Here is a 26,068-nt window from a genome sequence, read left to right as displayed (position 1 = left end):
TAGACCTTTTTATGGTTTTATTTAAACCTGGGTAGCTTGGTTTGAGAAAGATCACGAACTTCAGGAAAAGTCTATAGTGTGTTAATAAAATACACAATTTTCCCCCAATCACAACCATTTAACCCACAATAACCCACAATTTATTGACAACAGCGCCCTCTAGATAGAGACACATGCTTGCCAAGTCATCATAAAAGACCAAGGAACCAACTTTGACTTGTGTTTTAATTTGGCACAAGCCCCGCCCACTAACATGGAGGGGGTGGCGCTTATGTCCTATACTGCAGCCTCCAGCCACCAGGGGGAGCTCTGCTCGCTTTGGCTTCACTTTAGAGGAGCTGTATATGTTTATACAATTTATACAACCCAACAAGCTAAAGTTTTAAAAATATATATATTTGACGTGACTGCTGAGATGCTAACAGCATCTTACCAAACTCTTATGCTACCATTAGCTCATAACTACTAAACTACTAAACCGTCTCTACATTAGAACACAGAGAAAATTTATAAAAATAGCATGTTTGCTAACATCTCTAGCATTACATGATAACATCCCACAGTTGTTGATGTTAGCACAATCTCTAAAGAGTTAGCATTAGCATCTAATAAGCTAGTCGAACAAGCACGAATCAGAAGGTTGCTCAGTTTGTTCTTTTTTCCCCAGGTGTACGGCTTTAGTTGAAATGTTCAGGGGTTATCTGCTCTGTCAGAGCCACAGAGACATGTCGAGAAGCTGAGAGCTTTATTCACCCTCCATCCACCCCAACCACCTCCTACTGAGTAATACAGTCTATAAACGCAGCACTTCATTCACTCATTAAATAAATGACAATAGTAACAGATCTGACTCATTTTATGAATTAATGCAGCAGAAAAAATAAGGAAAAACGAAAAAGAAGATGGCAAGAAATTACTAGAGAGGAAGTGAGAATGATCTGTCCGATTAAACCTGGATTTTAGACACATTCACTGGATTTAATTTACCACAGGGCATCATCATGGTGAATCAGTGTTTCATTTTTTCCTTCCCTTCTTTCACTATCGTTTCTTTTCCCTCATCCATCAGTCCTCTCCCCGTTTTCTTCAGATTACATAAATGGATTAAGGTCCATATTTGTCTTCTTGTCTCATCTTTACGTAAACGTGCCTCGGAGAAGAGTCGAGTCTGATCCTCCCTTCAAAGACCCCCCATCACTCCCTCCTCTTCCTCCTCTCATTCTTTCCCTCCATCTGTCCATCCTCACCCTCCACTGGGCCAGAAAAGAGCTGAAATCAATTAGCATTCTATTAAGTGGCTGTGATGTGTGAGTGTGAACCGGAGGCTCTCTCCTCTGGTTAATCTCCCCACTTAGATCCTACCTAATTGGCACGGACAGTCAGACGGAGGTGACGGAGGACGGGAGGAAAAGCAGCGAGCAGGAAGGAAGAGGAGCTTTGAACCGCCGAAGGAAAACACAAACACACGGAGGCAGAATCGTGACGCAGCTAAACGCAAGATATTCAAGAGACAGTATAAGTCAAGGCTGGTGTGAATATTAATGAGCTGGAGAAAATACTCTCAAACCAAACGCCGTGTTTTGTGACGAGCTGCCAGAGACGAAACAGTTCTCGAGCAACAAATACGACAAACTTCACGTGAGTCTAGAGCAGAATCAGAGATCAGAGAATGTTTTTCTCTTTAATCCAACAAAAGAACAATGAATGTGCTGCTACAGGAATTAAAACAACCTTCGACGATTGACTGAACTGCACAAATACTGGCAGATTTCAACAAACCCAACACTGTCAAGAATAATCTGACTTTTGACATGATTTTTGTATATAATTGATTGATTTTTCAATCAGAGGCTTACAACACATACACAGTATACGTTTAAATTATTCAAAGACAGCAAGCAGAAGAAGAAGACGTATGAGTTGATGCGTCCATCAACAACACAAAGGTATAGAGACAAGTCACCCAAAATATACAACACAATACTAGAGAATTATATACTTATATACTATGTGGATTATAGTGCACTGCTAAAACACAAGTCTGCTCCTTGAAAAACCAACTTAACATATCATAGTATAAATAAATTGGGATTCTTCCCCTGAACGTTCACTGAACAAGGATGTCCTCAGTTCGTCGTAAACTGGACATTTTATAAGAAAAACTGAAACTTAATCAAAGTTGAGGAGAAACAAACTGTTAAAATAATAAAAAAAAGACCAATTCTTAGCAGCAAATATCACAGAAGTGATGTCCTGATGAAGTCTGACGCCTGATTCGATTCAGATCATTTAATAGTGAGAATCGGACAATCTGAGTCATAGGATATTATAGGATATTCAGTCCCTCTTTGGTGGTGTTTCACACTGCAGGAAGTCCTCTGTGCCTGTTTTCTCCTCCCTCTCATACACCATCGCGTTGACAACGTCATCATTACACATTTAAGTGAACTACACTGTGAGATAAACAATGCACATGATGGTGCATCCAGTGCTGCTCCTGCTCATCCTGTCGTTTATCGTTTTTAACGCTTTCAGTTTGTTGATGACCTGAAGAATGGACCAGTTAAACCCCTGCTCTTTTAAAAGGCTGCTGATATTAGAATAAATCACTGCGTCCTACAGCAGCTCGCAGATCTCACAGTCGCACCAGAGCGCTGCCATGATCGACAGGAAAAGTGTGAGCTATCGCTATACAAGCTGTATATCAACACAGTCACGCGTGCATTTCACAGACATGACGTACGACTACTTCACCTGTGCGGACAAAAATCTCTGCCCTTCAGAGATCGGTCTCACCGAGATCAGCTGGGAGACTGATCTTTCAGAGAAGACCCAAACTTTGCTCTGTTTTTGAGCTACAAAACAGAGCAGGTCCATCAGTGTCATGGTGTAAATTAGCGTGTTGACGCGTGATTCCTGTTCACACTAGGTCGAAATGCCAGGTTGCAGTGTTTAAAGGGCTCTAGAGTCGGTCTCCTCTAGCCCCCTGAAGTCTTTCCTTGTCTCCTCCTATAGTCGACTGGATCCAGTCCGATAAATATTTCAGTTTCTAAAGTTAACGTAGTGGAGAGGGGAGCTCGTACCTTGTGTTCTCTGCTCCAGAAATGTTCTGGTTATAAACTCTCTAACCTTCTCTGGAGAATTAGTCTCCAGGAACTTTTCTCTTCTTTTAAACGTTCAGCGTTTGTTGTTTGGCTGCAGCCTTTGACCTGAGTGGACTCGTTGTTTATGGTAATGACTTTATTATTGCAAATGATACTTGTTGATAATATTCCTTTAAATGATGTGATGACACATCCAGAGCAGGACTGAGCAGAGCCTGGTCCCTCAGACCTTAGCTCATCTCTGAGGAGGCACAATCCGCCTTTTCTCTTCCACTGCACCAGATTGTGGACAGAATCCTGGTGGACTTTTTTTTTTTTTTTTCCCGGACTAGAGCCAGAGCTCCTGCACAGCCGGCTAACTGCTACAGAGCGGCTCTGACTAATTTATGCATATGTATTAATAGATCACAGGCAGCTCTCACCAGGCCTCCATGCCTCCTCTGCTCAGGAAAAAAAAGGCCAAATAAACAAGTGGAGCTGCGAGGAGCTCTGTCTTCACTCTGCTTTGGCATCTCTGACTTTAGATTAGTTTGCTCAGTTATTTTCTCCTCAAATTGACCATTAGAGGAAACCTAACAACAGACACATTTGTGCTGTTTTTAATTCTTGACGTTAAACAAACTAACTTCGCTAACTGCAGGAAATATTTCTCAAGATACTGAGAGGCATTTCTGGATTGATTTGCCAACACCTGAGCAAAGTGCAGTCGGTCACAAAGCTGTTGCTGGTGTTTAATGCTACATGTGTAGCATCTGACACAGTTTATACTTAGACGCAGAGACTATTGGACCCGAGCAGGGACTGGTCCTCTTGGTAGTAGCGTGTTTCCTCTTTAATATTTCTGGCTGCTTCTCCATCTCTGCAAATTTTGAATGAATGGTGTTGGATCCATAAAGAATCTGTCAGGTTAACTAAGGAGGTTTGGAGACACTGACATTTGTACGACTCTGTTGAAAGTGAAGCAGGAAGCAGAAGCGAAAATCAACCAACTGGTTAAAAACACACAACAACGTCTAATGTTTGTTTGGGTGAAGTTGTTAGATAATGGACTGATGAGGAACAAATAAAAATAGTCTTCTATGTCCCGCAGGACCACAAAACACAACACATGTCACGTTTTAACGTCCTGAGACCATACGTCCTCATATGGGGACGATAAGTTTTAGGTTTAGGTTTGTGACAGTTCCTTCTGATTCATTTAAACTTTTATCCTCATAACTAGATACTAGTTGGTGTAAAAACATCACAGGTGGTGTTTTAGTGGATTCTTCCTGCAGCCACTCATGAAACAAAAGTGGAGAAGGTACAAAAGCTCATGAAATTTTACAGTTGAAACTTTTTTTTATGCTTATTAGCTTATTCATTCCTAGTTCAATATGACACAAATTCTACCAGTAGTAACGAGCTATAACTTCACTCATTCAAGTACGCGATTAATAATCCCCGTCTCCACACATGAGGACATCATTCTTTCCAAAATCTACTTCCTGTTCAAAGACAATACTTGTTTTTTATAGTTCAAATAAAGAGAAAAGGAAGTGGATAAATTAAAAATGCACACCAAACTAAAGACGTCAGATCAGATGGAACAGGACTAAAACTCATGACTTAACTCTTTAAAGAAGGGCAGTAAAAGCTGGTGGTGAAGATGGAGGATGAATCTAGATCTTTACTCTGGACATCCCACACTTCAACCTCAAGAGACAGAGGGGGAGAACGAGGGGGAGAACGAGGAGTGTGAATTATTAACAGCTCAGTCACTGTAGCATGGAAGCAGCCTGTCTGTCAGAGGTAATAATAGACACAAACACAGTTCACTTAGGGTGAAGTCTGATCACCTTATCAATGTTTCAATATGAGGGGAGCCAGTCTGAGCTCATTACTTATTCATGAGGCTGCAACCTGATTAGACCGTCAGGACTGTCAGAGATTCTGAACTTTTACTTCCTTTGGGTTTATGGAGAATCTTGTTTGTGTGTTTGTCACAGAATGTGGCAGCTAACTTTTAGAAATGATCCGCTGACGTGAACGTCCCGTTTTTGTCACTAAAAATGACAAAAATGACACTAAAGCACGAGAAACAAAGATAAAACTGAATCATGTGACGACTTGAAATGTCACCTTGGCATCGAGCGGCCCGTCTGCGCGCCTTTCTGCCGGCCGAGTGTGCGTCCGTGTCCTTATACTGTATTTATACAGTGTGTGTGTGTGTGTGTGTGTGTGTGTGTGTGTGTGTGTGTGTCGCCTACTGTCCATCTGCTGGAGCTCCAGGAGACATGATGAATGTTTACCATGACTCAGATTCACACCCTCTCCCTCCTCTGGGTGTCTTGTAGCAGGTTTTCTTGACCCATCAATCAATTTATGAGAACGCCACAAACAGACGACGTGAATCACGAGCCAAGACCGAGAGCTGTTCACCAGGATGCAGATGAAAACTGGATGACGCAGAATATCGCTGAGCTTCTCGCCGTGGAAGTGAAGTAAACCAGTGCAACAAACACATGAACGTTTTAAAACGCGCATTTCAACAAAAAATCATCAAACATTGCAGCTGCTTTTTTTGTCACATGTCACATGTTAAGGTTGACGAACACTGAGGAGCCAAATCTGACAGGGAGTGAAATGTGGGAAATGGTTAAACTATAAACTGGTTCAAACTGAATACTGGTATTTTTTTTATTTTTTTGTTTTGATATAAATTTTGTAATATACCGTCAAACCGGTGTATTTCACTGCACAGCGTTCAGACACTGTTTCTTCTAAACTCACAGCGACTGTGTCACTGAGAGAAGTGGTGAAGATGGAAAGGTCCGAAAAATGAAGCAGCAGAACGAGAAACTTGTCGAGTCGGTTGTTTGTTGTTGTTTTCAGGGCAACCAGACGTCCCAGATTTCCGAGGACAGTCCCCGATTGGGATGAACTGTCCCCCAGAGCTAAAACTGTCCCTGAATGTCCCCAATTTTAGCTTTTTATGAATAAGGAAAAAAAAATGTTGCGCGCAGTCTACAATTATTACGGTAGCCGGTCACGCTGCTATTGACATTACAGACAGTTTAAATATGAAAATATATGTCAAAATAAATGAAACCGTAATCGTGGCTGTTCATTCATTTCATCTTGGTAATATTTAATTTTGTGTTTTTTCTCCGAGCTGTTCATGTCCCCAGATTTCCTTCTCATCAGGCCGAGCTAACACGGGATTATTCTCCAGTATTTACTCATCATCACAGTAAAACAGTCCATCCTTAGTCAGTCTACTGCATTACTTCCTCTCTCAGGCAGTAGAAAATGTTGTGAACACGTGATTATGCATGAAAAAACAAAAATACCATGATACCATCAGAATTTTGAAAAATGCCGTGATATATATTTTTCTCTGACAAACCTTTTTTAACAGTTCATTATTTCTATTTCTTTATATTGTTTGCTCTGTTTACGTGCTGCCATATTTTCACATGAGGAAACGTCACTGAACACTTACGTCCAGACAGAGCATGCTCAGACTTCGTTACGATTCAGTTTACATGACTTTGAGTTTAGGAAAAGGAATATTCTGCCCCTGTTTATTCCAGCTGAGGGGTTTATATGGACTTGGGCTTCTAAACTGATTCTGATTGGAATATTAACTCCATTTAAACCCAGCTATTGATTGATTGTGTCTCGTTAGGATGAACAGGTTGTTGGTTTGATCCCTGGGACACTGACCAGACACTAAAGTGTCCTTGAGTAACAAATAAAAACCAGACAACAGCACAAAATTCCAGCAGCCTCAGTGTCGACCTTTAGAGACCAGCATCAGTCAAACGCTGGAGAGCTGGAAATGCAGATGCACATCTTGCCTGGGGGATAGTCTCATTACCCATGATTCCTTGCCCTCGCTAATGCAAAAACACTTGACATTAGCGCGGTGCGATTGGCTGCTCAGAGCATATGGGCTCCACTTCCTCTCTGTTATCGTAGTGAATAATTCAGGCGGCTGTTTAGCTGACGGCCTCGCTGGCATTTCCCCTCTGCTAATTGCTCGTTAAGCGTTTCATTTGACCTTTAACAGTAGGATGCAATTTGGAGAGGTTTTGTCTGTGTTTTTAGTGTGAACTGTTCAAACTCTGACTGAACTACATTTCCCTTCAGGTCGTGCGGTGTATGCGTGCACACTCCATCTGAACCTGTGCATTAGCAGCTCTTTCTCCCATTGATTTAAATGCCTGAACTGTGAAGGGAGGCCAATCCAATATTTACATTCTATCCTGCTTCTGGCAGTGAACAAACTTTGGCCAGTTTAAAGGTCACAGAATCAGAATCAGTTTGGACGACTAACAAATATCATTACACCTGATTAACGGAATAAAACGAAAAACCAAAAGGCCAGTGAGACAAAAGAGATCGATGAGTTTATGAGAAAACTGAACAGCTGCTGCTTCGCCGCTGGACACTCGTCTGTCACATTTCTGCCCATCAATCGTTCCTAATCCAGCAACAGAAACTAGCATCAATTAGCTAGCAATAGCATTCCAAAGACAGCAAACATTATTGCTGGGCTACCACCTAGCATTCCTAAGCTAGCAATAGCCTTAACACAATTAAAACTAACATTTCTATCCTATGAATAACATTCCAAGTCCATCATTTGACATGTATTTTGTTCTAGTTTTGGTTTGTTATTGAATGAAAATAAAGATTATCTTGCTATGTGCGGTGTTTACGGATGTAATCAGGATTTAAATCTGTACTGTCACATTAAGCATTTTAGTCTCTGGGCTAATATTAGCTGGCATGCTACTGTAGACGAACAATTAAGACCCAATAATAATTAATAAGAATGGTTGTTTTTACTTCACTGCAAAAGTCACATGGAGTTCTTAATCTTCTTTTGGTCTGATTGGTGCCCCAGCTTACAGCTTCATTACCGCCCCCTACTGGACTGGAGTGTGGGTGAGTAGAGTTACAGCAACTTCTGTCTCCAATTTAGTTTTAGCTTTTGTAAACTTTTGGACTGGGGCATTCATACACATGTGTGTTTGAAATTCTTTTAGGATTTTAAAAGTCCTCAGACACCAAAATGATGGTACGGCCTCAAGAAAGACAAACTGTTCTGTTCTGTTCTGCTGTGTTTCTTCTCATGAACGCGGTAAAGTGAACATTCGTTGTAGGTCGGTGTAAAATACCTCCACAAAGTCTCACATTAAATGTGAGAGTTTACAGCAGCTTTCAGAGAGGAAGACTGATTTTTTCCTTCACCTCTACAAAAAGTGACTTTTTGCAAACAGGATTTTGTCCACAGGCAGCAATAAAAATTTAACAACAACACATGCAGCTGTCGGCTCACACCACAAAACACACACGCTCTGTACAGCCAGAAACACAACACAGTTCAACAACAGAGCAGCCGGTTAACACAGCAGCTGTCACTTCATGTACAGTAGCAGCGTAGCAGGAGAGGGAACACATGAAGCTACACTCGCTTTGGTTCTCACTGATGAATGTTTAATGGGAAGGTGGAAGTCCAACAAAACCCGCTGCAGCCGCTTTCTCCTTTACTTCCCAACTCAACAAACTCCTCGTAACAACTTCAAGTCACAAGAGAATGAATTGTAAATTAAACTGAACGGTGTTCCACGTAGAGCGTTAAGGGGAAGAAACCGCAGAAACAAAAAGTGTAAAGTCATCAGGTGATTCAGGTAAACACACTCAGAGATCACGGTCATTCACACGGCTGCTGTTCATTAGCATTCTGAGGCTAGCTGTAGCTTTTCTAGAGTAGCAGTTAGCATTTCTACAATGATAGCCAAGATAGCAACTGGTCCTGGGATAGCAATAGCATTCCAAGATTAGCATTTGCTAATAGCATTCCTGTGTTAGCCATTGCAGGACTAGTCAGCTGCATCCCTGAGAACTATTTAGTCAATATGCACCGATCAGCCACTACATTATGACCACTGACAGGAGGAGTAAATAACGTTAAAAACTATCTGGTGACAATTCAGCGTCTGCTGGGAAACTTTTGGACCTGGTATTCATCGGTGTGGATGTTAGTTTAGACATGTAGCCCCCACCTGGACCAGACCAGACTAGGCACCCCCACCCCATAGTAATGACACTCGGCACAGCACAGGGTGTTGACCTATTGAGTAAGATAACCAGTATCTGAAGGGGCTCCTTGTTCCTCTGAATCTCTATAACAAATGTGCAAGGATGTGATGACCCACACAGACACAATAGCAATGTGAAAATAGAGTCCAGTTGTTGTAAACCTCCTTCTAATAACCGAGCAGTCCATGAACTGATGAGTTCGATCGATCCCTAGAATGTGCTGGACACTTTGCTTCCAGAGCAACGGGCAGACGTGTCACTGCGACTGGAAAGTGTTTGGCAGAAAGATCCATTTACCATCCAAAGCAAATACTTTTACTTACAGCACATTTTAAACACATGTATCACAAACTGTACCAGAGTTTCCCTTCACCGGCTTCGCCTGCTGTTGCATGTACGTGTGCACGTGTGTGTGTCATCTCTGATTTGCATTTTACTAAAGAAAAACTGCCAACGCTGCCGAGCTCATTATTAGCAGGAGAAAATAAAGGAAGCACATTAAAGACTCGGCTCTGAGAGAAAATCAATTTGAGTCCTAAATTTGGTTTTGATCTGAGAAATCTGTCAGGAAGAAAACAGATCTCTAACCCGCTCTCATTCACACATTTCTCTTCTCTCTCGTTGTGGTTTTTCCTGTCTGTACCTCCCTCTCTCACCCACTTTCACTCCACTTTCATTTGAAGCCACTGGACTTACTGGAGACGAGACTCCGGCCCAACTCTATGTGCTTTAAGTCAATATGAGTTGAAAGGCAAACAGGAAGGCGCTTGAGTGAGTGTGAATGAGTGTGTGTCTATTAATCATATTAAGATGGAGTGAGAGCAGGAAGAGAGCATCATTATCAGGCTAATGGAGGCAGCTCGGCCTCTAAAGCCTGGCAGAAGGTTCTGCATGTCTCCCTGTGGTTGTGAGGACACATTCCAGCGTCGTGGGGATTTTTATCATCGTCTTTAGGACAGAAGTTGAAAGGGTTTGTTTGAAGTGTCTCGGGTTCGAGGGCCTGGGATTCCACCATTAACTGAGGGTCCTCATAACTACACACAGGCCAGTTTGTGTGTGTGCGCTGTTGTGTCTTAGCGCCGCCTTTTTCCTGCCATGCAGTCGTTCATAACACGTTTTCATGATCTCATGGGGAACACGAGCCTTCTGTGATTCAGGACTCTGTGTGTTCTTGTTTTTGTCAAGTTGTGGGGCCCAATATTACCCTGGACCATTTCCATTCAAACACATTCAGATTTGGTTTTAGGGTAAAGTTTACAGTTAGGTTATGGTCACAGGGCACGTACTGCATTTTCCACCGAAGCCTCTTTGCAACCACATGATAATATGATCGTTATGACGCCACTGCTGCAGAAACCATTAACAAGGTGGTGATACACAGTAAAACAGCCTGACCCAATGAGCGATGGAGGATTTAAGACGTTTAGAAGTTCAATAAGACGATGCAGGGGTAAGTGATAAACTCGGCTCTCGGTTGAGCTGAGGATGGTTTATGTCCTTTAGGGTTAGGTCTTCAACAGGGCGTCTGCAGAGATGCTGCAGTTTGGTCACAAAATGTTTTTTTCCCCACAAATTTTAATGTGTTTAAATGCACATTAACATGAATCCAACATATAACAGAAGACGTCATCTTTCAGTCAACACTTCACTCATTCAGTGATTCAGGATCTGTCTGTACAGCCACCGTTTCACACAGAGCCCCGCCCCCACCGCTGCTGAGCCAATCACATGGCCGCATATTACACGCAGAAGAGAAGCTAACAGTGCAGCTAGCTGCTTTGTCACTTGAAGAAAAAGTAGAAATAAAACGTTTATTTGAATATGTTAGTATTTAATGCAGATGATAATGATAATATATATTTATAAATAGGCTGAGTTGAACATAGAACACATACAGTAGGTCGGGGGTCACTACTTAACATCTCCATCAGTTTGGGGTCTTTGGCCTGAAAAACGTTGGACCACCACATCCCAAAGGGGGCGCAGGTCACAGACCTGGTGCACCAGAACTTCTGACATCTGATTCGATTTCACCATCATGACTGGTGTTATTTTCACTGAGTGTTATGTGCCGTGGAAAGCCCACAATCTAGTGTAGACTAGATTAAAGCTAATATAGCATCATTAATGTTCATTTGAGCAGATAAACATTAACAAATGCCTGTGTTCTTTAGGTCTGGTTGTGTGCAGGGTTTTCTCATATTAGGGGCTGGAGGGAGGAAAAGAGCTTCAGGGCATTAAAGCTCCATCACAGTTTCCAAGTAAATGTCTCTGATTGATGCAGTGATATCGTATAAAAGACGTCCTGTAATGAATGAGCTGAGACTTGAAATGTGTGACGTGTCTGCTGCTTTCTGCCTTCACCAGTTTTAAATGCGTCTCACTCTTGTTTTCTCTCCGTCGGACTCCCAGAAGGAGCGAAGAGAAACAAAAGAGGATTTGCTTTTTCATTTCTCATCGTCTCCGTCGAGGCTGCTGCTCAACGCCACTATTAACACACAAAATGACTTTCTGCTTTTCAATTACCAGCTGCCCAGATCACCAGACCTCTCTACCGCTCTGTCTCCATCACACACAATGAAAAGAGACAAACACACCCTTCTGTTGTAGAAATCCCTTCAGACAGTGAGTCATCCCGAACTAAATTTACTGTCCCTGACAGTCTGGAATAAATGTTATTAAAGCAAGATATACATTAAAATCAGAATTAGAGGAGCAGAAGTATCATAAATGATATGATACTATAATGTTCATGTGCTTAATGCAAAGAAAATATATGAAAAATATGAATCAACCTTAAAAAGAACCTGGTTCATTTAGTGTCAGCCAATATTAATGTATGCTGTATTTTCTGATGAAGTCAAACCTTAAGTTACTTCTTTAGTTACGTTCTGGAGGTTCTGTCACATCAGTCTGTGGATGATGTTGTTGTTTTGTCGACAGTAACTATTTCAGTTCCAACAATAAATAACAATAAAACAATAAAGTGAATATTTGTGATCACTCCTCATCATCCTTTAAACGCTACAGTATTATATGGCTAACGTTACCTCTCAGTAAAGCTCTTAGCATTAGCATCTTTTATTTAACTACATTTATCAGAACTGAAACTGAGTCTAAAACACTTTTCTAAATCTGTACTAGTTCATATGGATCATTGTTGAGTCTAATTGTCCTTAATTTGACCTGATAATCCACATTTTTCCAGGTCTCTCTGTATTTACTGATGCATGTCACTGTTTTTTTGACACTCAGGGGGCGTGGCCCCAGGAGGAAGGGGGCGTGGCCCCAGGAGGAAGTGATGTCACTCCATATTCTCTATTTACCAGTGAATCCAGGAAAAGATAAAAAATATTGCTAACGCTGTCAGCATGGTGAATTTGGTGGCAGGAACCAAAGAGGTGGCTCTTTTCATCAGGTAAACGTTTGAGTAACGTCGCTGTTACGCATTCATTCATTCATTCATTCATTCATTCATTCATTCATTCATTCATCTCTGCTCTGGAGGGTAAATCCTGTTTTTGTCCACGTTGAGAACGTGCAGATGTGTCCTCATGTTGACTGAAAGGACTAAGATGTAGTTCTCTCCCTAAACTCTGTCGCTGCGTTTACATGTGAACACCTAATACTACGAGGAAAAAGCAGCAGTGTCTTTTTCTTCGTCTCCGTCGTCCGTCCCCTCCATCCGACCTTTGACAGAAATCATCGGCTTTAAGAGCAGAGGAGGCGAGTGTTCGTAGCCACGACTCTAGTCTCTGTCATTTTTGCTGAGAGCAACATAAAAACCTTGACAGAGAATCAGAACACATGCGGTCCCCGGGTCTCTGGAGTCTTTCAGATTTCACTGTTTTATTTATCACCCATTTGGACCTCGTCCCTGACCTTGGCCTCGAGTCTCGGAGCTGGTTTGTAAGCTTTAGCTGCGGTGGTCAGACGAGGAACTTCTGGTTCTGGGACCCTGATGCAGAGACTGGACTCTGGAACAGAACCAGGATGTTTCTGCTGCCATTTTTAAGAATGAAGAGGTTGAGTCACTCACTCACGCTGAAGTGGACGGATGGAAACGCTTCCGTTGGATAAAAGTAAGCAGCTAAAACAGCTGCTAATTACTCTAAGGTTTACGGGTTAGACCAGGCAGAACAACTCTGCAGGTTTATGTCTGAATATTATCTGGTTCTCTCTGGTGTTTGGGTTTGATTCCAACTTTTTGGTTTCACGTGGTGTTTCCTGTCCTCTCTCTTCTCGTCTCGTCTATGCTGGCTTAAGGACTTTTTCTTTTCCATCTTCCTGGATCAAAGCTCATCACAAACACACTTGTGATTGAGGTCAGAGTAAAAATAATGAAAGGCTCCGTGTAGCCCCCGTTCCTTCTTCCCGTCTGTTGATTTGATTCGAGGCGCGTTTGTCTCAGTCGACCTCTGTGTTCACGTCCGAGTTAAGCTCGGCTCATACGTCCACAGCTACAGAGTCTACGCTGGCGGAAACATTTCTGCCTGTGTCCGTGTTCCCATCACACCTACATGATGATGGAAAATCTTCTTCTCGTCAGTGAAACTTGGAAAAAGTGCAGCGAAATTAATTTTCTGTGACAGCAGCGAAACGCTCCCCTCACTCACCTCGAGTGACCCGACCAAAGCTGCTGACTGCATGATTCACCGGGGCAGGACAGAAGGTGTGTGTGTGTGTGTGTGTGTGTGTGTGTGTGTGTGTTGGCAGGGGAAGCAGGCACGACCAGTGTGCGTTCTCCGTTGGCCATATGTATGTCAGCTGCAGCAGCCTCGGCTCGAAACTCCACGTCAGACCGTAAAAATAAATCAGGGAGAAACGAGGCGAGAGTCCGGCCTCAGAGATCTGGTTTCCTGCTGCTTCACAGCGACAGAGACACGAGGCGACAAACTGAATTTACCCTGGAAGTAAAAACTTCACTGGCAGGTGGAGGATCATTTTCAGGCCCAGAAACGGAACCTCGTCAGTGTTTATATGCTGATACACATGGGCCTGATTATCCGGTTTATCCAGGGAGAGCAGAGTCCTCCTCGCTGAAGGCTGCGTTTCCTCATGAATTCAGAACATGAAATAACACCTTGTCTCTCACTCTCCTCTGAACCATTTTTCCTGACAGTTAACATTTTCCACTCTGTCTTCTTGAACTCATCGTCTGTGACAGCTGTAATTCTTTCCCTCTGCTTCCTTTTTGCACTACACAGACTCTCTAAACTCGATTTCACTCCTTCATTTATTTATTCACGTGTAGGAACACGTGATCAACTGTGGAATCATTTTTAAAACATCAAAGTTGTTAAGACTCAGGAATTTCTAAGAATCTAAAAGCTTCCTCCTCAAATCTGTCCAGTCCTGCAAAGATCAGACCAAGAAGCGACGTCTGTTTCTAAATGTGGCTCCTGTGACGTTTGGTAAAAGAATCATCCCTTGTTGAAAGATGCAGATCTCCTTCAGAACCTTTCAGTGGATGGTCTGTAGCTGTTAATCGTAGTGAAGCAGGTTCTGAAAGTGGTAACGTGGAGACACATGAAAAGCACTTTCTTCTGTTGCTGAATGCATGTGTTTTGTGCACAATACAAAATGGAGACGCTGCTCAACGAGATGCAAAGGACGACGAACTCAAATGAAAGGTTTATAGATGCACTTTTCTAAAGCAGCGGAAGCTACATGTGTCTGGATGGTGAGGACTGGGAAACTCCAGCAAAGATCACACCAAGAAGCAATCTCTGTTTTTAACTTCATGTTACACATATGCAAATATATGTAACATAAATACAGCCTTGGATAAAAGAATCACACCAACATGTTGCTGTTAACTGGAGCCGAGCGAGTTCTGAAAGTGGGAACGAGAAGACACCAGAGGACGCAGAGACACTTCTGTGGCTGAATGTATGTGTTTTGTGCACAATACAAAACAGAAACATCACTCAAGAAGATGCACGACGAACGAAATACAAAATGTTTACGGTCACACTTTCCAAAGCTACATGCGTCTGAGTGGTGGGAGCTGGAAAACTTCCTCGCTAGCAACCAGGGACAATGACACTATAAACAACCCAACATGCACATAGAACAAGAGACATTTAATGGGACTTTCCCACGATGTATAAAAATAATCTGGGAGAAGATTCTGTCTCGTTTTGTCGTCACTTCGTTGGTGTCAGGTGTGTACTGACTGTCCTGTGTGTTTTCTGCTGTTCACAAACATTTTGTACTCGTGTGTGTGGTGGTATTTGATTTTTTTTTTTTTTAATTCCCTTATGTGTTTCTCATCTCAGTGAGTGTGAAGTCATGTTTATATTGTGTGTGAGTGTGTCTGTGTGTGTGTGTTTGCCAGCGTAACCTCTATGCTCAATTACACCCAGATTACCCAGAGGCCCTTGGGGCAGTGGCAGCCGGTGAGCTGGCTGATATAAATCTGGTCTGTTGTTGATACACCAGCTCTCTAATGGCCATAAAACATTACTGCTACACACACACGGCCATAAACTAACTGTACACACACACACACACACACACACACACACACACACACACACACACACACACACACACACACACACACACACACACACACACACACACACACACACACACACACACACACACACTCTGTGCAGTCAGCAGCACACATACAAACAAAACACACTAATATGTAACAACACACATAATATTAGGACACTCCAGGGAGACGGTGCAGCGGTTCGCTCATATGCTAACCATACAAGGTAACCTAGATAGGAGGAGGTGGAGAGGGGGGAGGAGAGGGGGAGGAGGGGGGGAGGTAGGGGTGGACATAATGAATAAAGATTGAGAAGAGACCAGGTAGGAGAACAGGGAGGAGAGAGGAGGAGGAGGAGGTGACATTTTGAAAAGGTGAATAGGATGATGTTGACATTTAGAGAAAAGTGAGATGAAGTGGAATCTAGATCTCACTTAGGAAACACGGAGGTTGAGACACAACGACTAAACAGTTCACTCTCTCAACTGGCAGCAAGAAAACAAACGCTGCCGAAGCAATTTCTTTTAATTTAGTCCCGATCGCAAAGATTAACTGAGGAATGAGCTTAAAAGCAAGAAGCAGGTTCATTGAGTGAAGGCACAACTACTACACACGAAGGAAAGTACAGCGAAAACATAGTGTATAGAACATAATTCTGATCTGTAGAGTTACATGTTTCTGATCTGTAGAGTTGCATGTTTCTGATCTGTAGAGTTGCATGTTTCTGATCCGTAGAGTTGCATGTTTCTGATCTGTGGAGTTGCATGTTTCTGATCTGTAGAGTTGCTTGTTTCTGATCTGTGGAGTTGCATGTTTCTGATCTGTAGAGTTGCTTGTTTCTGATCTTTAGAGTTGCATGTTTCTGATCTGTAGAGTTGCTTGTTTCTGATCTTTAGAGTTGCATGTTTCTGATCTTTAGAGTTGCATGTTTCTGATCTGTGGAGTTGCTTGTTTCTGATCTTTAGAGTTGCATGTTTCTGATCTTTAGAGTTGCATGTTTCTGATCTTTAGAGTTGCATGTTTCTGATCTGTGGAGTTGCTTGTTTCTGATCTTTAGAGTTGCATGTTTCTGATCTGTAGAGTTGCTTGTTTCTGATCTTTAGAGTTGCATGTTTCTGATCTGTACAGTTGCATGTTTCTGATCTAGAGCCATATGTTCCCAGTCTTGCAGACCTGAACGTTTTGGATCTATGAAGCATGTTTCTGATCTGTGTAACTGTGGAACTAATGGAGCTGTGATCTGTTGAGCTCCCACTGATAACAGAAGAGTTTTGCCCAGTATCTGTGCACCTTTTGTCTAAGTGATCCTGCCACGAAAAGTTTGCAAAATGTCCTGTTATCAGCCCTTATTTATATTACACACCATAGATCTGCAGCACAAGCTACTGGTGGATTCCCAAGAAACTTCTGAAGTGTCTTTTGCCTGAGTTACAATTACAAAAAATATAAGTGTTTAAATAAATTGCTTGCGGCATTGAAGCAGATCCAAACTTCTGCTTTCACATGGTTGTCCACAGGTTTTTGAGCAATGCATTTATGGGTTATAGTTCGTAGTTTGCACATATAAACAAACTGTATGTCTGGCCCAGTACTGACTGGATGTAAAGGTGGTTAAACTCATCACGGCTGAATTAAAAATGATCTTAGAGGTGGAGTGTGAGTGAGCTGAGGCCAAAGGCAGGTAGCAACCTGCAAGAACAGTGTCAAAGCAAACACACCACTTAATTCCACATAACTTTAAGCATTGGTATCATTTAGACACTTGTAAAAGTGAGAGAACAGAAACCTTTGGGTCCTGGTGTCTGTCTCTCTCTGTCATAATTACCCAACAGGGAAGTTTCTAGGACTATGGAATATGGAAGCTTTACCAGAAGAAAACAACTATCAGAACTGTGTTTGACTGTTGTTCTTGTATTTGTAGACCACAAGAGAAGGATGGGGAAGGAGGCTGAATCAACCTAAGTGTCCTGACTGACCACTTAATGCATCCTGCTGAGGTCGGACCGTGATAAAAGGATTGATGGCGGTTACATCCTCGTCTCTCTCCAACAGCCTGATTGGTTGTGGGAACAGAAAACAATCATACATTATTCACCTGAATAACACTGCACACCGGAAAATGGCAACTTTCTCTCTCGCAGATAACAATGCTCCCTCCACTTCTCTTTTGTCATCTGTTTCCTCCCTGAGTCGTCATTCTCTTTCCTCCTTCATCTTTTTTGGAAGTCAGGGTTAGTCTTTCTCTCTCTGTTAAATCATTCATTGAGTTGTGGCGAGTGGCTGCCTCGCTGTCTCCTGCTGAGCCTGCAGAAGCCGGTGGGATGAGGGAGGAGGAGGAGGAGGAGGAGGAGGAGGAGGAAGTGATGACAGGGAGACAGGTGGAGGAAGAGGAGGCCGATCAGAAAGAGAATGAGACGAAAGTCTGACCCTGCATCCGAACTAGAGCCTGGTTTGAGTTCAGTGTTTTCAGTCGTAAACATTTTCAAGTCACAATTTCTTTTTTTAAAGACAACTTCCTCCAAAACTGCAGAAAGACGAGTTTGTTTTTGTCTTTATTTAGACTCTTTTGTGTCTTTATTGTTGATTTAACTCAGTCTTACCAACTTAAATTTAACATGTAATCGCTCCGACGCTGCGGCAGCCTCTAGGTTTCTACAGTTACAGTTGTGTCGTTCTGGACTATTGTGAGGCTAATGAAATGTATCCGTTTAATGTAAGTTCCTGAACTTACTTACCTAGCATTAGCATTAGCATTAGCATGGAGTGAATGGGCTCATTTTTATCATGTTCTTCTTCTGTATCAGAGAACTAATAAACAACAACAAGAACTAATAGAACAAGTTCCAACCTCCAATGTTGTTGTGCTGTAATGTTTGTTGTACTAAACTTGTAACAGTCATATAGACTTTTTACAATGTTTTTCAAACATTTTTTTTCCGTTACTGTTTTATTTTATTGAGTATATGTATCATTGTTTTACCTCTGTACAGTACTTTCATCAATCAGGTTCTTTAGAAATAAACTCTGACTTGAGGAAAATATCAGATACTCAGTGTGTTTACATGCACATCTTAATGGAGCTATGCGTGAAATTCTACTTTGTGAATGTGAACCTTGTCCCAGTTTGTCCTCCTCCTCCACACTAGGTGGCGATGTGTCTTTTTTGTGGGTTAATACGGCCCCTTTTCTGGTTGATCTATTATGTCATATAATATCATTCGTGTGTCAGATCGGCATTTAAACAACAACCAGATGGAGAATAGTTCAGCTTTTTAATCATCAATGGGCTACTTCTGGTGCAGGTAGATGGCGCTATCCCTCAGGTGGTTCTTATACGGCTCTGTTTACCTTCTTCTTCTGCGACCGGCTTTCTTGGATGTTTTTGTTCTGGGGTCATACACCAGCGCAGCGGTTGTGGAGCATGAACACATGAGTTGTCCAGTTAAACTCTGTTTAAGGCGTAAACATGCCGGAGAAAATCAATTTCCAATCTCACTATCTGAGTGTCGTAATCAGATAAACAGACATGAGCTCAAGTTGTCCAGTTAAAGTCGGATTACAGCAATAATTTATTTTATTCACGTGCATGTAAACGTACTGATTCCCAACAACCTTATTCTTTCAACGTGTCTTTACATTTCCTAAATCAAGTTACCCGGTTCTCCGCTTGCTAATTGTTAGCCTCTGTGGCTTCTTGGCGGCAACAGTTATGAAGCAGCTTATGTCCTCGATTAAATGCCAAGCATGTGGTGTGCATGTCCTCCATGTCTGTCCATGGTGTAAACACCAGCTCATGAGTTCCTCTTGAAGGTAGCTAAGAAAATAAAACTAGAGCGAGTTGATGTTTCTGGTATCGTTGGAGCATTTTTGGGTATTGATACCCTCGGCTGCTTGAGGCAGAGGTTTGTTTATTTGAACTATTGGAAATTTCAAGTAAAGGTTAAACTGAAGCTTTCAAACATTTTAGTTTAAACCCCAGAGGCGTAAAAAAAAAAAAAAAAAACATTTTCTACTCGTACACCGACCTCGTCCTGGTACACGATGCTTATGTCTGGTCTGATGTGAACGTCCTCACTCTGCTCATTTGTGCCTGAAGCTTTTTCAGAGCCGGCCGATCCGTTAAGTGCTGAATCTGGAGTGTGGATGAGTGTCGATGTGCGTCTCCTCTCCAAACGAACCATAATGTGCATTATGGCTTTAAATTGATCTAAAACCCACTAAAGCTGCCGGAAACAGCAGCCTCTCAGATATATTTCTCTTCCAAAGTACTTCTAAAGTTAATCGAATAAGGGAGGAGAAAGAAGGAGAACAAAGTGCCTCTCCCCCTCCCTCCCCCATGGCCTCTGATGGTCTCTCGCCTTCTCTCCTGCTCCATAAACATCTCATGTAGTAGCAAATCAAAGCTGATGGCTCGCTATGATTCCCCACAAATCTGCATTTATTGGTTGGTAATGCTGTCAGCCGCGGCCTAATCCGATAAGCCGACACAGCTGTCAATCACACTGACAGAGCCCTCCTCGTTCACGGCTCCCCCGAGAGAAGAGGGTGGAGGGGGGAGGAGGAGGGAGGAGGCGGGAGGAGGCGGGAGGAGGGGGAGATCTGTCTGGCAGGTACGTTTCTCTGCAGCGTGGCTGTGTTAAAATAGTTTTCCCTGCTCACCTCCATCTGCTGCGCTCTGTGTTTGCAGATGATCGTCAGTAAAACCAATAGAAGCTGTAGTAAAGCAGCCGAACTATTTTTAACCCATCAAACAAAAACCATCATTCAACGTGTCTCTGATCCTCCAGGAGTCTACGACTGAAACACGGAGAACAAAGCGTGGACCAATCAAAGAAAAGGAAGAGAAATATTATACGTCAGGGAAACGAGCCAATATTACATATCTATTATATCTATATCTATAAATACTACATATCTATTATATCTATAAATACTACACATCTATTATATCTATATCTATAAATACTACACATCTATTATATCTATATCTATAAATACTACATATCAGTGAGGAGCAAAACTACATGAACCTTTATGTGCAGCAGTAACGTCAACTACAATACAAGGAGTTTGATCAACAGATCAACAGAACCAGAACCAGATCAACAGAACCAGAACCAGAACCAGAACCAGAACCAGAAGCTAAAAGCTACAGCATTTCTGTTGGATTACGATCAGGACTTTCACACTTTATTCTTGATCCTCTGATTATATCCTGATAAGCTCAGTTTGTTCGAGGCGAAAGTTCTAAATGTCTTTACATGTGTCCTCGTGCTTGTGAACAGGTTTATTAGATCAGCAGAAGGAACGACAGGTAAACTATCAGCTGGATTAAATATCTACCACATCTGAAAAGGGAAACAGGAGCTTTTTAACGAAGCATGAGGCCCCTTCATCCAGTTATGAGGAACCCAACATAACTATGAGATCTGATCAAATGAACCTAAATGTTAGTTTTTGTTGTTGCTTTGATCCTTGGATGTAACGATGCTGATGCTAATCAAATATCCAGACATGTAATATATATAAAAGACTAACCAGCTGTTTAGTTTTATTTAATTCAACTGGATGTTAAACTGGACACTTTTCCTCACCCACTGACTAATAGTAAACAGAATAACAGGAACATGTGTCAGCAACAAACCACAGTCTCAACAATGAAAACACAGCTGAGTTAATCTGTTATTTGAAACTACTGCTGAATTAGAAGGATTTCTCTCGTGTCCCTAATGAACTGGCCGGTGAGTGTACGTCTTTGTCTTGAGTTCATGTCGTTCTACTTCCAATATTTTCTGTCGCTTGTGCCACCGGTGATTATAAAGGGCTTTTCATTTTATAGTGATGCTCATTCATAAAGTTTATCCCCTCTGTCTGTTTCTTTTACCTCTCTAACATTTATGTGCCCCTAAAACGCTGTAATGTGTGTTTAGGCGGCTTCACGCTGCTTCTGATCAATGTCTCTTGTAAAAATAAATCCAGTAAAGGTAAAGAGGCTCCGGGGACAGACTCGTTGAGCTTCTCTGCGCTCAGACTCAGAAACCTTTGTTGTAAATCAGAGCTACAGACGAGCATCAATCAATACGGGCAGTTATTAAAAGCTGATTGGTTGATTCGGACGGAGACAGCGACGCTCCGACCGCTGCTTCAGGTTTCTCAACCGTCTTCCTCATCACTTTTATTTGGACCGACTAAGAGCTGTTAGCAAAATTTAATATGCTGACTAACGGCAGCAGATGCAAATCAGCAATCTATCACAGCAAACACATTAAAGAGAGGAGCCGTGTTTGTGTAAAAGTCGACCGGGGACAAACTTCCCTGAGAAAAGACACCAAGTCCCTAAACAAACCTGGTCAGAGCTGAGTCTCTGTAACAATCCAAACAGATTAATTGTCCTGTGTTTAGTTTAACGAACAAATCAGGAGGTCGCTTTTCTGCAGAGACACGAGACCTTTAAAAAAATACATAAATACACAAAAATAATGGAGAAACGACAACTGCATGTTAATGTTAAAAGACGAATGCAAGAAGAAAGTACGGTGAAACTAACTGCAGAAAACATACAATACATACAACTAAAGTACAACTGCAGCTAAAAAGACATGCTACGGCTAACGCTAGCAGAGGACAGCAGTCAGTTAAGAACTTAGCAGAGAGAAATATTTGATAAAGTTATTAGACCTTCAGCTCCTATACACAGAAGAGGATTCGTAGACACACTGTTGTGTTGTTGTGTTGACACTGTTGCTGATGTAGAGGTTATATTGTTTTTTTTGTTTTTTTTGCCAGCTACATATTATTTTGTGTTTATGGTGTTGATGTCAGTAAAGTTCCAGAAAAGCTTCTGTAGCTTCTTTTCTCTGAGATGCTACAACATTTATTCAGGTCAAGAACATAGATTTATTACTTTCTACTGTGTTTTAATGTGTGACATCATCGACTTTCACACATTCACACACATTAGTTGACTTCGTTCAACCATGACTTCCAACATCAACTCTGTCCAGCTCCAGTAGAGCTGCTAGTATTAATCACATGACGACATGAAGAAGCAGGAGTGAATGACACGATCTGGACATGAACTTGATGCTCCCGCTGAGTCAGTTTCATTCATAAATGGAGAAAGTTGTGAGGCAGCGCTGTAGCTGGGACCCTGACACCGCGTCTCAATCACTCGCGTTAATTTTCACGTTTCATATTAGTGCTGCTCAAAATACCTGCAATGCACCTTGTTTCTCCCTGGTCTATCTCGCCCGTATTGGTTTTAATTTTCCGTGTTAATGATGTCTCTGACAGACTCCGTTACTCACTCTGCATCGAAGCCGAATGATAATGACGGAGGGAGGGTCTGCTCTACGCCGACTTAATTACAGTTATCACGTCTTAGATTAGTGGCGCATAAAATATCTGCATTGCACCTTTTTCCTCCCTCTCCATATCTCCGGCTTCACACACTTTGTCTCTTTCTTATGTCCAAAAATACAAGCTGTGCCTCGGCCTACTTCAAAATAAAAGCCTTCCCTGTAGGAGATAGTTTATCGATTGATTCAAACGCATCAGCGACCGACTCTGTTTCACCGGCCGACTGTGGACACACATCAAACGTGACTTTCCTCCTGAAGCCTGACACATTACAGTCACACTGAGGACGGGGTTCAGTTACCTCCACATATACATACAAATGATTCATTTTCCTGAACGAACATCGGCGAGTAATTAATTTCTTTGATTGGATTCTCTTTGAATCCGCTTATGTCCTGAACCATTTTTATGTGTAAATGTAGATAAATCTAAAGGTGGTTCACATTTTAATGTTCTCAAAACGGTGACAATATAACAAACTTACTATTTCTCCTCTGAGTTAACCTGTGACACGAACACTATAATATAGAAGTACAGAGTTTTCATGAAGGCATCATCTAAGTGTTTCTTCACTGAAGTAACTGTAGCCGAAAAGATGGAGAGTAAATTTATGAAGCAAAGAGAATAGTTCCTAACTACAAACAAATAGTAGTAATAATAATAATAGTAATAACTAATATTAAATATTAGGATGAAAATATTGAAATTTAGAGCTGATCTACAGTTTTTTTTGTATAAATTGAATGGTTAAATTGCTAATCGAACGAGGCACTGCACATATGGATGTAAAGCGTAAGAAAAAGAGAGAAACACATGTTCACGTTAAAACGCTGCACAACAAATAACAGTTTTACCAAAACAACCTGTTCACACCTGGTTCACAGTAAAAGTTAGCATTAGTAGCATTAAGGAACACATTATGTCAATGAATGTCCTCATAAAGATAAACATTCAGTGTGTGTGTGTGTGTGTGTGTGTGTGTGTGTGTGTGTGTGTGAGCTCAGCGGGGAAAAGGTCGCTATTTAAAAGACATTAAAATCCTGCAAGATGAATAGTGTCGGACATTTTTACGCACTGCAGGGCCTTCGCTGCACACACACACCACACACACACACACACTCTCTTGCATTAGTGCGCGCGTGTGCGTGCGTGTGCGTGTGTGTGTGTGTGTGTGTGTGTGTGTGTGTGTGTGCGTGCGTGCGTGCGGTGTGTGTTAGGACGACGTGAGAAAGAAGTCCTCAGCCATAAGGTACCAACCTCCCACTGCTGCCCTCTACACACACTTACTTCCTAAAAAATGAGATGTCAACAGCAGGCACTGCAGGCTCAGAGGTGTACGCCAAGGACAGCAGCGTGTGTGTGTGTGTGTGTGTGTGTGTGTGTCGTCATTTAGGCACTTTTTACCGTACAAACAGAAGAGTGTGTGTGTGTGTTTTAATTAAAACTGATGACTGTGCCATCAATTCTGTTCCTTTCATTCTTTCTGTCTCATTAGTTTGAGCTCAGAGACAATTCACAAATATTTTCAACAAGTGCAGACCCTGGCTAGCTCTACATGTAACCACTCCTGGCTTCCTAGCCTCCCAGCTAATACATACTCTTCCTAGCTTCCCAGCTATTAGTAGCCTCTAATAGCTTCCGAGCTTTTCCTAGTCCAAACCTCTAAGCTAACAGTGGCTCTTCCTAGCTTACAGGCTAACATTAGGTCTCCGTGTTTCCTAGCTTTCGAAATAATAGTGTCTCTTCTTGGCTTCCTAGCCTCTAAGCTAACAGTAGTTCTTCTTAGCTTCTAGGGTATATGGTGACTCTTACTAGCTCCCTAGCCACTCAGCTAGTAGCAGTTCTCTGTGGCTTCCAGGCTAATAGCAGGTCTTCTAGCAAGGACAAATGAGTCAATATCTGCATATTTGTATGAACGATTGAAGACAATGTTGTTGAGATTATTGGATATTTGTTTGAGCAGAGTGTCTGAGAGACGTTGGTGTCCGTCCAGTGGAGTGACTGAACAGAAATGTTAGTCCCAGAGTGGACATGGCTAAAAAAAAAAACATTCCTGTGACTTATTTCTGTGTCAAAGCCAAACAAACTCATCTTGTGTGTGCATTTTCCTACTTTGGGTGCGTGAACTCGTCCACAAGCGAGACTTTCTCCACCAGATCTCCTCCGATGGAGCGCACCAGCTCGTAGAAGTCGTTCTCGGTGAAGCTCTCCGAGCCGTCCGGCAGCCAGAAGGAGATGTCGTTGTGCAGCGCTGGGTATTTACTGAGGGGCTGATAACACACAACAAATTTACAGCTCATCAATCAAGACACGCTGCAGGCATCCTGGCAGATTTCATCACCATATAAAAACAAATACATATAAAGAAATATGGTTGGTTTATGAGTCCTTCAAAAGATTTGACACCCGTCGTTTTTATTGAAGCCGCAGACAGATGCAGAAACAGACATAAAACAACTTAGAATAAGCCCAAAAAACAAAGCTGAAATAAAGCAGAAACTGAATTCTTGGGTTTCTTCATGACGGTTCATCTACGTTGAAGGTCGGGTTTAAGACTTTGATTAAGTTTATAGTAGAACTGGACTGAACCATCTCTTAGTTACCGAGCTCTCTTCTCTCTTGACCCTTTTCCACCAGGGCTGGTTCAGAGCCAGTTCCTGGTCCTTTGTTTTTCCACCACCCGAGTACTGTCCAAACTGGTTCCAAACTGGTTCCAAACTGGTTCCAAACTGGTTTCAGTGCAGCACCAACTTCGAACTGGGCTAAACAGGAGTCAGGGCAGAAATTCTGCATGAGCTGTTGCGTGTTGGTAAAATCCAGAACAATGAACCAGTTGTGTGAATGTAGATGTGGATGTGTCCAGGCAACATGTGACCTCCACCGTAATCAGCCAGTAAAGACATGAGCAGCACTTGCATGGTTACGATGAGGTCCTCCATGTTATTGTGCTTCCGAGCAAAATAACAAACTTCATGGTGGCTCTGACTTGGCTCCTCTTGGCCAATGG

At 42.1% G+C, this 26,068-nt stretch overlaps 1 protein-coding gene across 1 annotated transcript in view; it reads right to left on the bottom strand.

The window, feature by feature from the left end:
- The window catches only part of fars2 (phenylalanyl-tRNA synthetase 2, mitochondrial), a 93,864-nt gene that overhangs the window by 6,466 nt on the left and 61,330 nt on the right, over positions 1–26,068 (bottom strand). The window contains exon 9 of the mRNA XM_047568549.1: positions 25,174–25,331. Within this exon, the coding sequence (XP_047424505.1) occupies positions 25,174–25,331 (158 nt within the window). The remainder of the gene's footprint in view (positions 1–25,173; positions 25,332–26,068) is intronic.

This window comes from Mugil cephalus, chromosome 18 (assembly GCF_022458985.1).
Source record: "Mugil cephalus isolate CIBA_MC_2020 chromosome 18, CIBA_Mcephalus_1.1, whole genome shotgun sequence".
In the NCBI taxonomy this organism is placed as follows: domain Eukaryota; kingdom Metazoa; phylum Chordata; class Actinopteri; order Mugiliformes; family Mugilidae; genus Mugil; species Mugil cephalus.
This window is presented reverse-complemented; position numbering and strand designations above follow the sequence as displayed.